Source organism: Carex rostrata, chromosome 27, assembly GCF_964058835.1.
Source record: "Carex rostrata chromosome 27, lpCarRost1.2, whole genome shotgun sequence".
In the NCBI taxonomy this organism is placed as follows: Eukaryota; Viridiplantae; Streptophyta; class Magnoliopsida; order Poales; family Cyperaceae; genus Carex; species Carex rostrata.
Window position 1 is genome coordinate 3,828,432 of NC_135944.1, and position 19,754 is coordinate 3,848,185.

General features: G+C 32.4%; 1 protein-coding gene across 1 annotated transcript; it reads left to right on the forward strand.

Moving 5' to 3' along the window:
• The first annotated feature begins 9,333 nt into the window (after positions 1-9,333).
• LOC144544982 (B3 domain-containing protein VP1-like) lies at positions 9,334-13,749 on the forward strand. Its single transcript, XM_078293541.1, has 6 exons — positions 9,334-10,905; positions 11,462-11,557; positions 11,657-11,757; positions 12,945-12,991; positions 13,128-13,204; positions 13,464-13,749. The coding sequence occupies exons 1-6, from the start codon at positions 9,334-9,336 to the stop codon at positions 13,605-13,607; spliced, it is 2,037 nt and encodes a 678-aa protein (XP_078149667.1). The 3' UTR covers positions 13,608-13,749.
• Positions 13,750-19,754: the final 6,005 nt, after the last annotated feature.

Here is a 19,754-nt window from a genome sequence, read left to right on the forward strand (position 1 = left end):
CTGGCATGATAGTGAAAGTCCTATTGTTAGTGTGAAAATTTCTGTATTAAAAATGCACAAAATAAAATAAAGATACAGCACTGCAGTTGCTACACTAAGTATTTCATAAGTTCATGTCATTGCATATTTCGTTGCAGCTTCAAGTTTTGAGACTGAAATTACAAACTAGGGATTCGAAACATTAGGATCTTAATTTGATTGTTTGTGGTTCAAAATCTGCAATAATTAAGAAATAAAATTGGAGGTACGAAATACCATGTCCATACAAACAAAAGGGAAGAAATACAAGGTTCAAAACTAAATATAACAAGTAAAAAGGCAGAAGATAATTGTAACAGTTTCATTACTTAAGAAAAAAAAAGATAATGGAAGAAACTTCAAGTGCCGCAATTTTTTTCTATAGTTTGACTCATTTTAAATCCCTGTTCAACATAAGTGCTTTTCATAAAACCAAAAACAAACACAAAAAAAAAGAATATTGATCCATTTCCCACACTTAATAATCTTTCTTTTAAAAAAAATATATATTAATCATATATCATCATGAAGGACAATGAAACCTGAGGTATTGAGGATGAAGTGCCCATTAAAAGAATCCTGAGGTATTGAGGCAAAATAAATTATTGTGACAGTTCAGTTGCAATGTTTTGTTGTATATAAATATTTCAATAATACAAGAGGTTATCAATTTAAATAGACCAGCGATTGTCTATTAAAAAGCAACCAAGAAACCTCCTTATTTAGAATGGATTTAATTCACTAAGAAAAATCATCTTATCTATAGACAATAGCTGGTGTTTGTGGTTTTTAGAAAATTCTTTTCTTACCATATGCCTTCTGCTATCTAAAAAATGCAGCTTTCGTGCTTGCCGGATATTTTCTAACATAGCTTTGCCCATTGTTATAAAAATGACATGTTTTTATCAGGCACCTCTAATCTTAATTTTGTTTAAAGAAGTTGTTAATAGTGTTGGTTCATAGTATCTTATATTCAAAATAATATATAAAATATTTTATATTAACAAGTTAATTATTATTTAATAGAACGTCAACGGTGTAGGTACGTAGTTCAAACTTACATTCAGATCAGTTAACACATTAATGCTCTTGAAATATCTACCATTTTATTGATTAACAAGGTTCTTCTTATCTAGACACTAGTTCGGAAGCTTTCATTAAAATATTCCTATACCGACTATTATTGAGGCGTCAGTGATAGCGTCGCAAATATAGATATATATATCTTTATTGACAGATAAAAAACAGTCAGTGTATATACCAAACACTGATGGTGTATTCAAACAATCAGTGGCACTGACTGTTTATTTAAACAATCAGTGAAGGTACCCTACACTGAGTTCAAAAACAGTAAGTGTAGGTACCATAGTTCGAAAAATCGGCCAATTCCGAGTCAACTCGGAATCGGATGGGACCGAGCCGAGTTTCACCCGAATTTTGCTCCTATGCGAGTTTCTCAACAAAAATCGGATGAACTGTGCTTGACTCGGCTGAGTTATCCGATTTTTGGACCGAGTTAGTCGATTTTTGACCAATTCCGAACCAATTCTCACGAGTGCGGGCCGATTCTCTCCCGATTATGTATTTGTTTTACGTCAATTTGAGTTTATCGGAAAGAAACCTCGTCGATTTGGGAAGAAGATATGAAGGCCCTGTGGAGAAGAAAGGTCCAATTAATATATTTTAAATAGACTTGGTGTACATGTTCAATAAGTATAGTAATAGAAAAATCTTTTGATTCAAGGTGAACCAGGAGCAACCAAACAAATGGGAGATGGGGGCCACATGTAAGATTTAATGAAATCTGTCTAGCGTAAGGAATCAACGAGCGTAAGGAGTATTTTTTGGACAGACAACCCTTTTTCTTGTCCTCTCCATTTCAGTTTTCATTGGATCCATCCATTTCATAGTTTTTTGACATTTAACATTTGCTTTTGAATTGTTTTTTGAGAGGGTTCAAATGCCTCCATGTTTTTGTGCCTCCATCATGTCTCCATCTCTCTTCATCATTTTCAAAGTTCAAACAGTCGATCCGAACTGCTCAGCCTAACCTCCATACTAAAATATGTTTGGAGACCAAATTTTATATTTTTAGAAATTTTTTTACTATTTTTTTAGATAGGTACAAAATCAGTAAATCTGAACCATCTAAAAACAGTATTTTTGTACCTATCTAAAAAAATAGTAAAAAAATTCCTAAAAATATAAAATTTGGTCTCCAAACATATTTTAGTATCAAGGTTAGGTTGAGCGGTTCGGATCAACTGTTTGAACTTTGAAAATGATGAAGAAAGATGGAGGCATGATAGAGGCACAAAAACATGGATGCATTTGAACCCTCCTCTTGTTTTTTTATGTTTTTTAACTCATTTTTGTTTCCTTTTCTTTCTTTATTTTTCTTCTATATATTTATTATTGTTAGGAATCAAAATTATTTTTTTTACCATTTGTTTCCTCTTTTTTTTGGCTACAAACAAGCTTCTGCCGAATAAATCTGAGTTACCGATCCGATTCTTCCGATTCTGGCCGATTCATCCGATTCTGATTCCACGGTCAAAAATCTGATTTCAATTCCAATTATGAGTTTTAGAACCATGGTAGGTACCCTACACCGACGGTTCAAAAACAGTCAGTGTAAGTACTCTACATCGACAGTTAAAAAATAGTCAGTGTAGGTACCCTACACCTATAGTTCAAAAACAGTGTAGGTACCCTAGATCGACGGTTCAAAAACAGTCAATGTAGGTACACCGACGGTTCAAAGACAATCATTGTAGGTCCTCAACACTGTCGTTCTGAAACAGACAGTGTACGTCCTAAAAACAATCATTATTGGCTTTATATACTAATGTGTAGGTCCTAAAAACAGTCGGTGTTGGCATAAATTTTTTGGCATGGTTCTGTTTATATCGGAGCTAGCCTCCTTATTTTTGCTAGCCATATATTACTATTCGACATTCATTGACATTAAATATAATATCATGCCAATAATGTAGATAACATAAACAAAAGACAACACAATTTAACAACATAACATATTCATTCACAAAAATCACACTATAACAAAATTTACATAACACATAGTAACAAAATATGCATCCAAAATTAACAACATTGCATTTCTTTTAAATAGTTTAGAAGTTGTCCAAAGAAAATGTACACCATTATCGTGTTATTGCATAAAATTGCATCGGTGTATATTTTTCTGTCAATAAATCACATTGTATGAATACAAATTATGAAGTTAATTTTATCCAAGTTATATGAAAAATGAATGAAGTTTAATCATAAAATACATACATTAGGGAAAAAATGTCAAATTGCATAGTGACTAGGTGTTGTATGTGTTTCATGACATAAAATCCACACACCATGTCGCCTTTTGGCCTAGGGCTTTTAAATGTTCAATGTAAGTAAAAACAAGCAATAAAAAAGGTTATTCATTAAGTGATATATTGAGGTTTTGCAAGGGTACATATGAAGTTTCATCTTAATAAATTTAAACACATTAAGTGGCATATATACAAAAATAGAGTACATCTGAAGTATTGCAAGGATTCATTGTTTACACTTCTACTACGTACTGCTTCTTTAATTTAAAGGTAGCATGCTTTATTCAAAAACTAAAGCAATGAATTAATCCAAGGAAAGTTGCCTCATCCCAGCATCTTTTCGTCATATTGTTAAGTTTTGTAAAGAAATTTGATAAAATCAAGTATCAAATTAAAATAGAGTGTACAAGTTCACACTTTAATGAATTTCCACTCACATTCCGTTGATTCCTCCTTGTGCATTCCGCCTTTACATAAGATTCAAAAAAACTGAAATTTTATTAAATGTCAATGAATTAATTAGTATTACCAACAAATAGTACATTGATTGTAAGTAAATTAAATTAGACTAAATGTTAGATTTATTGCTCACTCTTTAAATGGCACTATGATATTGTAAATTGGTTCTTTTCGCGCTAGAGAATCAATAATATACACCATATTACCACGCATGACAAAAACGAGAAACACCCAGTGTTTACTACAATCATACATGATAATAATCAATCTACATATGTTGTTAAAAATATTTAAACTATTCAAATAAAAGTAACAACTAAAAGTATGGTGCAGGGATAAATTCCTTATCCTGCATATTATTCAATGACTCAAGTGGCCTCCTTTTTAGATTTAAAAAGTGACTGAGATATCCTACTAGGATCCAAAAAAATAACATCATTGTGACCAAGATCAGTGACATGTCTTTTCAAATATCTGAAAATCATTACATAAAAGTTGAAATGATTTAATTGTAAAATTAGTCACTACTCATATAAAGTTAAACAAACTCCCATAACCCAGATGGATATTATTGAAACATCGAGCATGTTTTGCTTCATTAGATCCTTCAGGTCGTTAAAACCTAAGTTGATTAATGTCGACTGAGGAAGTAACACACCCTCCTTAATGGGCAAGAGGTACCCCTTATCAAGCGGTTCTCTCATCACCCTCTTATGTATGGCTCTAAACTCAGGTTCCACCTTCGCTAACTTTTTCTCTGAAATAAACGCTGCACAATGCATGGATTTCGCCACTTCATTAGATGCTGACTCGGGCATTGAAACATCTTGGTCTATATACTAGAACAAATAATAACTTGTTAAATAAAAATAATTGTGATACACGCAATGAGATATTGCTGATTAGGGTATTTATAATTTTCAATTGTAATCCTTTCATGTAGAGTAGGATTCTAAATATATCAGAAATTAATTTATAAATTTCCCTCGTCCAAAACAATAGAATCTTTCGGCCATTGAATGAAACTTCCCAAGGTGTCTTCAATTTTGGCAAAATAATCATAATCGTATGCGATATCTTTTTTTGAAAACTTGGTAGTAGCTATCAAGGTTCGTGAGGGGGAATCGAACTCTCGACCTTTGAATATAACAACTCTATGACATTTTTCTAGGCAATTGTGCTACCTCCCCTTTCTTAGAATCGTATGTGATATCTAAACTAGATTCAAATGCAAATCGTATGTTACAACACTCTATTTAAATATTTGATTGTAAAGATAAAATTAGTCATATTAGATAAGTTATTAGTTAAAATACAAGTTAATATCACAATTTTCACTTTCTCTGTATAATTTTGTGGAGTATGTGACTTCCCTCTCTATCCCTTATTTTCACTTTCCTCTCCTCCCCTTTTTCTCTTATACAATTTTGTGTAGCGCAATCAAAATATTAAGGTCTAGTCCATTGGTCTAGCCTTGTTTCGATCTGGATCTCCTAAGATAACTCAAATTGTGTATTTGAATAGGAACCGTTGGATCAAAATGGATTAATTTGTACCAACTTGAAAATTTATTAAATTCCATTATTTTTGTCAAAATTTAGCAAACAGTCTGAATTTAAACAATTGATAATTGAATCCAATATTTTTACATATAAATATATGGAGAGTGATTAATGTGTCATAAGCATTTCGATGGGCTGACGGGTCAAATTTCAAAAAAATATATTCTAAGCGTTGCTATACGTAGCCGAATAAATTTTCTCTATAAAAACTATTGGAATAATTTTTTAATTATTTAAAAAAAAAATTAAATTTATTTTACTATCTTCGATTTTTTTTAAAAATGATATATCTTATTTGACATACAAATAATGATATTTCTCAACTACTTTTACATATTTGTAATATCATCAAAAATAGTAAAAAGAGGTTTCCAAAATACTAAAAACTAATATTCAACAAGTTGTTGATATAACTAATTTAATGAGCAACTTACATTAACGTTTCGAACACAAAATTTAAAATATGACTCATAAGTATTTCAGGCAAAATTTTATCTTACTTTTGTAGTTCTGCTTTCTATATACCGGCTGATTGATAATTGTTATATAAAATTATATATGATCCTTCTAATGAAATTGGTGGATTTACTAACTTTTATAGAACTATCTAGATAAATATGAGGATACGACAAATAGACATAAATTAACGGTGTATTTAGTAAATGAAGTAAAACCATGAAATTGACAATTTAATAGTTATACTGAACAGAATATTTGAAAATTAATGCTAATTTAATGATGCAACTGACATATGTATTTAATTAAATCTAAAATTTATTAGCTAACAAATTTAATATAATTATTTCATTATAAAAGTTTTATTTATTAATGCATTGGCAGTGGCTGCCAAATTTTTTTAATGAAAACTGACTTCCCTTGAAATCTAATGACTTACAAGCATCCATTTAATAATAAATGTTACAAATCAATTTACTTTAAAAAAAATTGTTATGGTACTGAAATTAATTTAAAAATATATTAAATTGACTAATTTAAATGCTACTTTGAAATGTCAAAATCAATTTAATTTTATGATAATTTATATTTAAATTTTAATAATTTTAAATTCATTAAGTACAAAGATAATCAGTAACAAAAGAATAATCAGGTTATAATAATACATTTATTTTAAATAATTTTTAATCACTTGACTAAATACCAAATAAATTTGAATCTAATAAACTTAATCATGAAAATATATTGCTCATAAAATAAATCGATTCAACAATTTTCAATTAATCTCACTAATTATCTTAATAAATTTATTCCAATACTCTAGCTTTACTCTTCAATCGTTTTATAATATTTTTCAAACCCTCTCTTTCTGAATTAAAGAGGAATACATCAATTGTACACCGCGTCCAGTCAATTTAATGGATCAAGCCCGATGGGCCACCTCTTTTTTCTGGACCGAACCGCCGAACCCGGTCGAACAATACTTGAGAGAAACATTTTGCATGGAATAGCAACGGTTTCCTACCCGATTTTGTATAATAAAAATATTAACATAAATTAAGTGTTGAAATACGAAAATTTAAAATTCCGCATTATAAAGTTTTCATAAATCAAGTGTATAATTAATCATAATTACGGTAAATAGAGACGAATGAGGAGAAATAAAGGCTAATCTATATATACCATTATTTTTCTTTTAATTAATTATGATTGTCATAAATATAATTTTGCACGCTATTATTAAGATCTTACATTTATTTGATTGTTTCATTATTTCTAAAAAATAAAAATGATTAAGATCTTACAGTTATTCTGTTTTTTATTTGCTTTGTTTTCATGATAATTCAAATAAATAAATAAATTATTTGTCATATATTTTCTTATGTTTTTATTATTCTTAACGTACTCAAATTGTATAAATTTATGTAAATTTATATAATGTTTTTTGTCTAGACAAGGAAGAGAAATAAAAATTTGACTTCGAGCTCTGAAAAATAAATATCATAAATTAAGACTTTGCTTCATCAAAAAAAAAAAAAAAAAAAAAAAAAACAGAAGAGGTGGAGAATATAGAAAATATTGAAAGGTTACTTGCTCCAGATGGTGTAGCTTTGAAGCAAATTGTGTTGATTTAAACTTCAATTTGTTTTAATATGAAATTTAATGAAGTAGAACGGCATACAAGTATGAAATATATATTCTAGAACTATATTTCTTAATTTATTAATATGATGTTGACTATATTCAAATGATTTTAATATCTATAAATCTGTAGTGAGAATAAAAAGGATATATAATTTATTCTGAAGAGGAGTTACAGTTTTAATCTTTGCTTAACTCATTATCCTAATATAAGGTTTTTCTTTCAGACTTCTTCATTTATATATTTTGTCATAAATCATAGTGTTGCCAACTATAATTGTCATTGTTGTTATGGTTCTTACTTGTTGTTTACTACTAGAAAAAATGTAATGTTTTAATTATTATTTTTACCATATTTTATGCAAATTTGCAGAATCAATTTGAAAATTCGGATAAAATTTGTGATAAAATTTAAAAAGTGCATTTACTTGTAGACTTTTTATGTAAAATGGATTCAGCAAATCTTATGTAAAAAAGTGCATTTACTTGTAGACTTCTTATTTAAAAAGTGCATTTGAAAATTCTTATGTAAAGTGCATTTACTTTTAAACTTTCATAAATCAGGTTTCTATTATAGTGCCTCAGCAAAATGATTTCTCTCTTCTCTTTTCTTTCCTAAGATAACTCAAATATTGTATTTGAATCTGAAGCGTTGGATCAAAATGGATTCATTTGTATCACTTGAAAATTTATGAAATTCATTTATTTTATGTCAAAATTTAGGAGACAGTCTGAATTTAAAAAATTAATAATTGAATCCAATATTTTACATATATGGAGAGTGATTAATGTGTTATAAGCATTTCGGCCGAAATGCTAACAGGTAAATTACAAAAATATATATTCTAAACATTGCTGTAAGTAGCTCAATAAACTTTCTATATAAAATCTTTTAGAATTTTTCTTTTTTATTTTTAAAAAATTAAATTTACTATCTTTGATTTTTTTTAATATTAGTGATCTTATGTGACATACAAATAATGATATTTCTCAATACTTTTACATATTTGAATTATTATAAAAAATAGTAAACAGAGGTTTCAAAAATACTAAAAACCAATATTCAACAAGTTTTTGATATAACCAAATTAGTAAGCTACTTAGATCAACGTTTTGAACACAAAATTTAAAATATGACCCACAAGTATTTCAAGCAAAATACTTATAGAAGCATATTAGTTAGTTTATACGTACATATTATTATTTTTAATTTCAATTGTATTTATATATTAATTTCCCACAAAAATACCTAAAATGACTCGTCTTCATATAAGATATATACCAAAACATTTTCTTGTAGTTCTGCTTTCTATATCTTACTTTTGTAATTAGGAATTTATACCGCCTGATTGGTAATTGCTTTATAAAATTATCTATGATCCTTCTAATGAAATGGGTGGATTTACTAACTTTTTTTAGAAAAAAAGTTAGTATTTAATATATTATTTAATTGTTACATTTTTGTATTGATATACATTAATTTTTCAGAATTATTTATTATTCACTTGTAAACTTAATGAAGAACAGAAATAAAATATTAATAAAATAACACTAATTTCACATAAATACAAATACAAAATATCAAACGACACCGAAATTAAAAGGGCAACGTCATCTGATATGGCATGGCATATCAGACGGTTACAAATTAACACCTATCCAGTGCTTGGTTTAATTACCCATTTAACCCCAACCAGGTTTCCTGGTCACGAATTACAGAATTCATGCACTTTATTTTTGTTTTGAATTCAGAAAAACCAAACGACTTTCTCTCTCTTCCACCGCAAACATAAGCCAACCCCGAACCGCCAAACCTTACTTTTCTCTCTCTCACACAGTCTTTCTCTCTCTTTCTCTCTGCCGCAATGGATGCTGAAGAACCACAAACACATTCAAACCCTCAAAAACAAACCCAAGAGGAAGAACCCCAAAATGAAACCTTAATCCAGAGAGAAAGTGATCAAGATCAACACAAGTCAGAGGTGCAAGACGAAGATCAGACCGTGGTGCAAGATCCTACGGTTGGATTTGACACCATCTCTGGCTTGGACGGAGAGGATTTCATCTTCTCTGACGAGGCATTTGCGGCACTTCCTGACTTTCGGTGTCTTTCTTTGCCTTCCTCTTCTCCATCAAACCCCAGGAAAAGTGTCCCCACAAGCACCCCTTCCTATTCCTCATCTTCCTCTTCTACTTCCTCTAACTGGCCTTTCCTTCGTGCACCCGACGCCTTACCCAGATCGTTACCCGGCTGCATGTCTGAGATGAGCAAGCAACAGCAACCGTCAAATCCTGATCCTTCGCGTGAGACCGAGGCACAACTCGACATGGAATTACTCAATGGTGGTGTCGATGTGTTTGATTTGTCGGTCCCGTGGGACTCTGCTGAATTGTTTCCGGTATCGATGGATGAATCCGGTACATGCAGTGATCAGTCGTTCAATCTCGATCAACTGTGCTCAGGATTTGATGAGACGAACAGCAAAGGTTTGTTAGAAGGGGAAGACAAGGAAGACAGTGATGACCTGGCTAAATTTTTCCTTGAATGGTTGAAAAATAACAAAGATGCTATTTCTCCGGAAGATCTTCGCTCGATACGCCTTAAAAAGTCTACGATAGAGTGTGCGGCACGCAGGCTTGGGCCAGACCGGCGAGGCCGGATGCAACTGGTTAAACTCATTCTTTCATGGGTGCAAAACCACCACCTCCAAAGAAAAAAATTGCAGTTGCAGGATGCCAGTCAACCGCATGCAAATGCATTGTTGAATGGGAGACCAGTGTTTAATCCTGTCCCTATTGACTCAGTCCCAAACACTAACCCTAACCTTAACATGGACTTTGACATGAACCAGGCCCCAAACGGGTGCAATTCATGGCTTCAAACAACTGAGCCGTACAATTTTCCACAGAGTTGCATCACCAACAATGCAGTTGTGAGCAGCCAGCTGTATTCGCCGGCTTCGGATTTGCATGCAACAGATCCAACTAACATTTCATGGGATCAGAGCTATAACCCGGCAATTCAAAGCTATCCAATGACGTATCAGACTGGACTTCATGCAACACAATACAGTGCTTCCCCAATTGTCCCTTTGTATCACCCTGGGCAGAGCATAACCACCATGGCATCAGCAACACGAGAAGCAAGGAGGAAAAGAATGGCACGGCAAAGGAGGGTTTTGTCACTCCAACAAAGCCGTGCGTTGGGTCAGAGTGACAACGCCGCACAATGCGGGTTAGTTGGGCAAGGGAATAGTAGTGCGAGAAGCTGGGCTTATTGGTCTTCTTTGGCCTTGAATGCTCACCAAGGGAAGGGAATGATGGATCTAAATTTGGTGCCTGGTAGTTCCAGCTCCACTTCACAAACCATGCATGGATCTGGTCAACCCGAGCGTGGTATATTGCGGCATGGAGGTTCTGCCTCAGAGAGGCGACAGGTGCATGCATGCAAATATTGAATCTGATATTGTAATTTAATTTATTTATAGGTGTATATTCTATGTACTTCTATTAATTGGTTTCTCCTTTTTGATAGATAACCTCACATTGGCAAGTTGCAATCTTTTAGTCAAGTTTGTGTGTCTCTTAAATCCCCACATCTTATGTGGAGATCCTAGGATGTTGTCAGTAGGTGTAGGTGATTTATTGATCGTGACCTACATACTAAAATGTTCTCCCATGCTTTAATTCCTTTTGTCATGAGAAGCATTGTTGTAAAGACCAATGGAACAAAAGTGGTGGTTGAACTCATCATTATCTAGTCATGTCAAATTGTAGGTTATTTGGTCCCAACATAGCATGGTCCAATTGGGCATATAAAATCTTGATCTTGAAGTGCATGGTCTAAAATATTTTTCCTTTACATTCATATGAGCAGATTATTTCTATTTTTTTTTTATTTGTTTATTTCTTGATATTTTTGGAAAGAATTGGACAATTTCCCTCATATTTTCTTTGAATATAATGAGTTGAATTCATGATGCATGTTCACAGGGTCTGAAGTCTTATGATAAAAACATGAGGTTTCTTCTCCAGAAAGTGTTGAAACAAAGTGATGTTGGCAACCTCGGGCGAATCGTGCTACCCAAGGTGATTAAGTTGATTAATTACATTTAAACTTTTATGATTCAAGATAAAATATGAAAATCAGAAAATTATGGGAATTTTGTTCTCTGGATTGCGAAACAGAAGGAAGCTGAAATTCACATGCCGGAACTCGACTCAAGGGATGGTATCACCATTCCTATGGAAGATATAGCGACATCACGTGTTTGGAACATGCGTTACAGGTCAAATTCATTATTTTTTTCTTTCTAGATATTTTTCTTCATGTAGCTTCAACAATACAATTATCGTTGTGGTCAATCTTAGATCAATTACTTGAAAGACAGTGATAAATGAAATAAGAGGAAGGTGACATTGGTTTCTTATTTTGACTTTCTCTGAATGTTCACTACAAGAATGAGACAATATCTGTGAGAGTAAAAAGTAACTATCCACGAGGGTATCTATTAGCGACGGTATACTGACAGTATCCGTGAAGTATCCCTTGCCGATATTGTCTAGTTTCAGCATTCGTATGTGCAATTTATTTATATGGATAGCTTCTGACACTTGTTAATAGATTGATCATGTTGGCTAGATGCAGAATTTGAATGGTACCCATACAGGGAAGCACTTTAATTACTTAATGGATTGGAAAATTCGGTACATACAACAATGCCTACCTATATAGTGCAAAATCTGACAAGCTAGGGCCTCAAGGGACCGTTTATCCAATTAATCCCCTGAACCCTAATTAATCTGATTTCAGAGCAAACCGATCCAAACATTAAGAGATGCATTAAATTGAGGAAAAGGAAAGAAAAACAAAACTCTATATTTCCAACAGAAAGGAAAGAATAATTAAAGCTGTCAAGAAATCAACATAGTAATGATCATCATCTGAAGTTAAATTAAAGGGACTATGATACATTATCAATTTTTCAACCTCCACAAATGCAATCACAACCAGGCACCAATCAACATATTCCATTTTGACTGGAGCCTATTATCGTCGTCCTCTGGAAATTAGGTACACCAAGTACTTATTAATCATGCAAAGAGAAATGTCAGTACTGTTATGTAGTCATATAAATTAAAAGAAAGATGAAGATACAGAGTTACATTTCTAAGCAACAAATTACTTATTTTTCACAATAATTACAAAGGTACAATACTAAGATTTTGTTTTATGTCATATTTGTAGCCTACATCTATTCATTATGGGGCTCTTACTTTTTTAATTATTGTTTTTTAAAACCTACTAATTAAATAGAAGTATTCTATTTGTTTGAAAAGTGCAGTTTTCCTACAATTGAGGTGGTTACTATAGGAAAATTAAGAACAATATAACAAATTTAAGCCACTGAATCCTTGGAAGGGTAGTTTATTTCAAATTATAAAGATATATTGATTTAAGAGTAATTAACTGCAGGTTCTGGCCAAACAACAAGAGCAGGATGTATCTCTTAGAGAACACAGGTAAGCTTCCATTATCACAAAATGTTCCTATGTTGTTATTTGAATTGCAATCTCTCTCTCTCTCGATCCCTTTATCTCATTTATTTAAGTTTTGCAATGTTAATTTGCCATCAAACTGAAGGAAATAATTTTGTAGGGGATTTTGTTCGTTGCAATGGTCTAGAGGAAGGCGATTTCATAGTGATCTATTCTGATGTGAAGTCTGGCAAATATGTAATGACTTCACTTTAATTATTTGTCTTTTAAAGGATTCAATTGCACTAATAATTTACATACATCAGTCCATCACTTTGCAAGCATGTCTGCAGATCAATAGCTGAATTAGATTTGATTTTTCACTAACACATGCTATTTGGCATTGTGTTTTGTCACACATGGCAACAAAAGTTACATAGTATTGTATGTTTCCTTGAGCATGTATTTTGAACAGAATAATAATATGTTGCTTTTATTGAATGCGTTATAAACACAGATGATAAGGGGCGTCAAGGTTAAGCTGACGCAAGAGAAAGGAAGATCCAAGGTTGATGAGAAACGCATTGACTCAGAGAGAAATAGGGAAGAGAGTAGTGCCTCAGTTTCTTTGCAACTATCTGATGGTAAGACGGTTAACTAATTGTTGTATAGAAAAATCTGGTGTGTTGTTAACTAAGGATAGAGATATTAAAAGTTTGTTTATATATGGGACTAAGGTTTGTGCTAATCAAAACCATAGGGTTTATAAGGATGTATGTATTTTGTGTGTAATGACAAGATTGTTATTTTCTCAGCTATAGCTGTTGTCAAAATTTGTACATGTCAAGCTCTTTATCTGAATTGCCATTGCATATTGAGTTGCTATATCTGGATAGGTACACTAGATTACTAGGTGCATGCATATTAATTATTTGGAATTGTCTGGTAATGAATGTACTAGCTTTATTGAGTCTAAATACAATTAAAATTATAGAACATACCCATGAATTAATGTTCAATATAAATTTTATTTTAGTACATTTTTAATTATTGTAGCTGAAATTATTTTACTGCTAACATAAACCTATTATTAATCAGACAGTCAATATTTCTCCAAATCTTATATCGCCAATCTCTTTAACTAAGGGGAAAACAGAAAATGTGCAGCTTAAGCTTTTGAGGGATGGGTTTTTGAATAAAAAGCTCTTTCAACTGCTACAGTGCTTGCATGTTTAACACGTGTGATGCAAGCTGAGATTTCTTTGACGCGTGTTGGTTGCATGGACAGCTCCTGCTTTGTTCAACTTTTATATTCATTTCTAGACTATGCTTGCCAGTCTGTTTTGGGAGGTAGCACGTAGAGTTGGCCCACAGCTTTCAAAGCTGTTCCAATTTATTGTTTGGTTTTATCTACAGCATGATGACTTTTTTTCTTTTGACCTGCTTTCAATTTATTAGAAAGTAATAGTTTTCTTGAAAGAATTATTATAGAAATATTTTTCACATTTTTTTTTTGTTCGGATTTAGAAACATGATTAAATTTTAGTACTTCAAAATCTTATCTAAAATAAAAACAGATGAATATATAGCCATGCATTTCAATGTTTGAATTCAGTTGATATTCCCAAACAAATGTATCAACATTTAAAACATTAATAAATTAAATTTTATTACTTTTTTTGAAATAAAGATATCTCGTGATAGACAAAAAGAGTTACAACTTATTATAAGAATTTTTGAGAATAAATAGGTCGGGTAGAATTTATTAAAATTTGAAAATTTAGTTGGGATAGGAATTTATAGTTTGAGTCCGATGGGCATCGAACCCAAGTTTGTCCCGACAAATAGAGGAAGAATACATTTTGTTCTCTTTAATATTTTCAATTTTCAATTTCACAAGATATCTTAATTAGTTCACTAGAAGGATTGCAATACAATTAAAATTTCTAATTTAATGTTTTATTGGTAAGTAAAGTTAAATCAAAGTGAGAATAAACCATGTTAAAGTATAATTAATATAAACAATATTGCATAGAGTAGTGTTTGGTAAATGCCTCCGGGGGCCCAACCCGGACCGGTCCGCCCGTGCCCGTGCCCGTGCCACGGGTATGCACGGGTACACGGGTACACGGGTACACGGGCACGGGTATTAAACGGGCCAGACCCGGTTTTTTGGAAAAATACCCGTGAGAACCCGGACCCCCGTACCCGTAACCCCTACCCGTGACGCCCGTGCCCGTGAACCCGTGCGCCCGTGCCCGTGAGCCCGTGGCAGATTTTTTTTTTTTACTTTTGGTCTAAAATTCAAAATTTAAACCCAAATTCCCTCCATTTCTGTTTTTTAAATACTGTTTTTTAATTTCTGTTTTTTAATTTCTGTTTTTTAAATTTTGTATTTCTTATTTCTGTTTTTTATTTCTGTTCTTTTATTTCTGTTTTTTAAATTCTGTTTTTTTATTTCTGTTTTTTATTTCTGTTTTTCTTATTTATTTATTTTTATTTCTGTTTTTTATTTCTGTTTTTCTTATTTCTGTTTTTTTATTTCTGTTTTTCATATTTCTGTTTTTTATTTCTGTTTTTCTTATTTCTGAATTTTGTTTCTGTTTTTTTTTATTTCTGTTTTTTATTTCTGTTTTTCTTATTTCTTTTTTTTATCTACAGCATGATGACTTTTTTTCTTTTGACCTGCTTTCAATTTATTAGAAAGTAATAGTTTTCTTGAAAGAATTATTATAGAAATATTTTTCACATTTTTGAGAATAAATAGGTGGGGTAGAATTTATTAAAATTTGAAAATTTAGTTGGGATAGGAATTTATTATAAACCCAGATGTGGTTTTGTTCCATGGTCGTTCGTTATATATTAAAATCTTAGAAAAGAAACCTAGTAGGTATAGACAGATATTCAGTGCTTTCGTTGGGCTTGGACAAATAGGGGATAAACTTGGGTCCGATGCCCATCGGACTCAAATTTGGGTCCGATGCCAATCCTCTTTAAGATTCATGCGCACGGATATTGAAAAAATGTGCACGGATATTAAAGCGACTTGCACAGATCGTAAAGCAGATCGGACGGTTTTGGAACCCATCGAACTCAGTTTGAGTCCGATGGGCATCGAACCCAAGTTTGTCCCGACAAATAGAGGAAGAATACATTTTGTTCTCTTTAATATTTTGAATTTTCAATTTCACAAGATATCTTAATTAGTTCACTAGAAGGATTGCAATACAATTAAAATTTCTAATTTAATGTTTTATTGGTAAGTAAAGTTAAATCAAAGTGAGAATAAACCATGTTAAAGTATAATTAATATAAACAATATTGCATTAAGTACATAGAGTAACATCAAGTGGAAAAAATAAAAGTCAAATTATTTAACATGTGAAGTGGTAAGTCATCTAAAAAAAAAGTGTAGTAAAAATAGATGATGTCAAAACAAAGGCAGATGAATTATGGATAGTTAAGAGTGCCTTATTATCTACCTCGCGCGTACGTCATGATATTTAAATTAATTTTTTTATATATTTAAATTCAATTGAACTTTACTTTTGTGTATTAATTAGCTCCTCTATTTTAGTTATGAAATGTACTAGCATCTCTTTAGCTCACTGTTGTAAGAAATGCCAATTTAGGCCGATTATTAGTTGTTGGTGGTGATTAAATTGTTATAGATTTTTTTAATTAATTGGCTGATTATTATTGATTATGATTGATTATTTCCAATTATTCATCGATAAACACATACTATTATTTATAACACTCCTTAGGTATGTTGATTTAATTCTTTTGTTTTTTTACAACACAATAAATAATGATGGTTCTGCTGATGTGTCAAAGCTAGAGATTTGATGATGTACATTCAATTCACTTTTTTTTTTGAGGTTGAAAGTCCGTAGGTAATTGCATTAATCCAACAATATACAAGATAGCTATTACATAGATTTTTTTATTAAAATAAAACTATGAAAAACTTATATATTAAGCTACCTGTAAAATCATTTAATTTGCTATATCAGAAAATAACAGATACGTGAGGTCAGAGAATACGAATTGGTTTATTCGCGTCCGATTAGCAAGTAGGTGGACCTTCTGATTTTCTTCTCTTGAAATGTAGACATAGTAGTAATTTGTAGAGTTGCATGGCTAACGAAGTACGCCGTATCGAGCCCTTCCTTATGGACAAAACGTCATCTACTTTTCAAAATCGATGCCACCCAAAGGGATTCATAGCCGAGAGGCACTGAATCAAACCGGACCGAGACAGTCACCACTTAGAGTGAAGGAAGAAGAGGGCACTGAATTAAATCGGACCGGGACAGTCACCACTCAGCTGAAAAGGCACTAAATTAAACCAGACCAAGAATTGAATCAACCGGTCCAGAACAGTCACCACTCAGAGAGGTAGAAGAAGAAGAAGGAAAAGAAGAAGAAGAAGAAAGAGAGAAAGAGGCAACTCTTTGCAATCTCATCATCATCAACAACCATAAAAACACGTACCTTATTCACATATATAGTTATAGTAGATACTATGAGGATGGAAACGAATACACAACACCCTCAGTTGGACCCGGTAATTAGAGATGGACAGACGAGACGAGCGACAAAATCCTTAAACAGAGTCATCTACTCGAATGAAACGAGACAAGGTGGACCGAACAAACAAGACGGGATGGAGGTGAAGCAGAACAGAGCAGCCGAACTGGTGTTGCGACTCTCAAAACGGCAGACTTTGAATCACCTAATTGATATTATGGAGAAAATTTCAGAATCTCCTGTTGATCGCGGACGGAGTCCCCTATGTACGTGCGGAGCTTTCTAGGAGAGTTCACATTCAATTCACTTATGAAGTGCTTTCAATATATCTACATTAATTAAATTATGTTTAAGTACTTAGATCGCTAGTACACCCAAATATTATTATTTTTAAAAGACCATTGTTCTGTACTTTGTAATTAGTCTATGGCTTGTTCATCACATTATCCATGATGAAATGACATGTAACGATCAGTAATAAAATTAGGAAAAGAGACACCCAACTCGTCATACAAGAAAAGTATATACCTTTTAACTATATTAAAATCAACCACTATCAAACAACTATCCATTTTTTGTCATTAAAATATCAATTCACAAGTAATCAAGTTTTCAAAGTAGTATCTTTTAACAAACAATTATTTATCATTAAAATTTTAAAGTGCCAATTTTAATTGAACAAGTGCAAAGTCTGAATTTGTGTCTAATGCAAATCATGCATTCCTTTCAATTTTTGTTTTTTTGACAGTAAAATATGTAGCTGATTTTATTAATTTAAAAAGTTACAAACAAACTATTACACAAAATTAGACAAGAAATTTCTTATGAAACACTCCGCTGTAAACAAACTAAAAATGCATAGTGGTATGTGTATTCTCTGGACACAATTTTAGTCATCCTTGCTTGATAGAAATGATAGGAGTCTAGTGACATTTTCCTTTGTGTGTGTAGTTGTCCTAATGGCAAACTTAATCATATTAGGCACTGAATCAAATTAGACCGGGAACTGAATCAACCGAGCTAGGACAGTTAGCACTCAGAAGTCACAAGAGAGGCATTGAATCAAACCGGACCAGGAACTGAATCAACCAGACCGGACTAGGAACTGAATCAACCAGACCGGGACAATCACTACTTAGAGGTCCCAATGAAGAGCCGCCAGTGCAAAAAGCAGAAAAGGGAGGGAGAAGGAGGAGAAGAAAGAAGAGCACATAAACAAACACCAGCACAAGCATCATATAAAGTAAGTAACTATATGTACAACTTGTTCCGCCCACTCTTCTATTGCAAAAGACGAGAAACATGTTCAGGAAAAGATAAGAAAAATGAAACCGCTTGTTTTGTGGAAGAACCCCTAGAAGGACTATGTGAAGCACGATGACGAAATCCACAAAGCGGAAGCACCAAAAAACAGTGGCCAAATTCAGTAAATAACAAAAATGAATAAAAAAAATGGTGTATATGAGGGTGGAGGGCAGAAGGGAGGCTTGAATCGCCCACCGCTTAAACGGGACCAACTTGAGTTATATTATTTGAAAACAATTACGACATTGCTTCCTTTCATGTTTAAAGTCATTTTAAGTACTTAAATTATTAGTATGATGACTCTAAATAAGTACTACTATTTTTAAAATAAATCAATATATCTTTTAACTCTAATTTCAACTTGCAATCGGATTACAAGCGCATAATTCTACCGCGTATTATAGATTGGGGTGTCGATCCATAGACATATTGTATAAATAGTGAGCCTAGTTTAGGTTATTGGTTTTTATAGTTATGATACGGTGACACTAATTGCAGATAAGTGTTAAGCTAAATAATAAATAGAGAGTCTCTAGAGTTCAGGTTTACTATCCTTCTAATAATGAAAATATAAATTCAGATGTCTCTCTACACAGCATACGGCATTGTCATTGCCATGTATGGTATAGATTAGTGTAACAAAATGCGGCCTATGCGGCCGCATATGCGTATGCGGTCCTCAGCCACATAGAATCCGGCTATGCGGATTAATATGCGGATTTTAGTCCATTTCAAATATTTTACATTTTTTAATTCTGAAAGGATATCGGATCACATAACTGATACAATACGAGATCCCTATTTAAATATCCATCCGGACAACAGTCCAGTCGGATGCTTTCACCTCTACGGCTCTACTACCCAACTTCTTTTATAGGCTACCCGGCGCTATATTTGTTTTGTTTTGGTGCTGTGGGACTAAGTATTACTTCTATTATGCCGGATACCTCCGAAGTCCAAACTCCCAAGC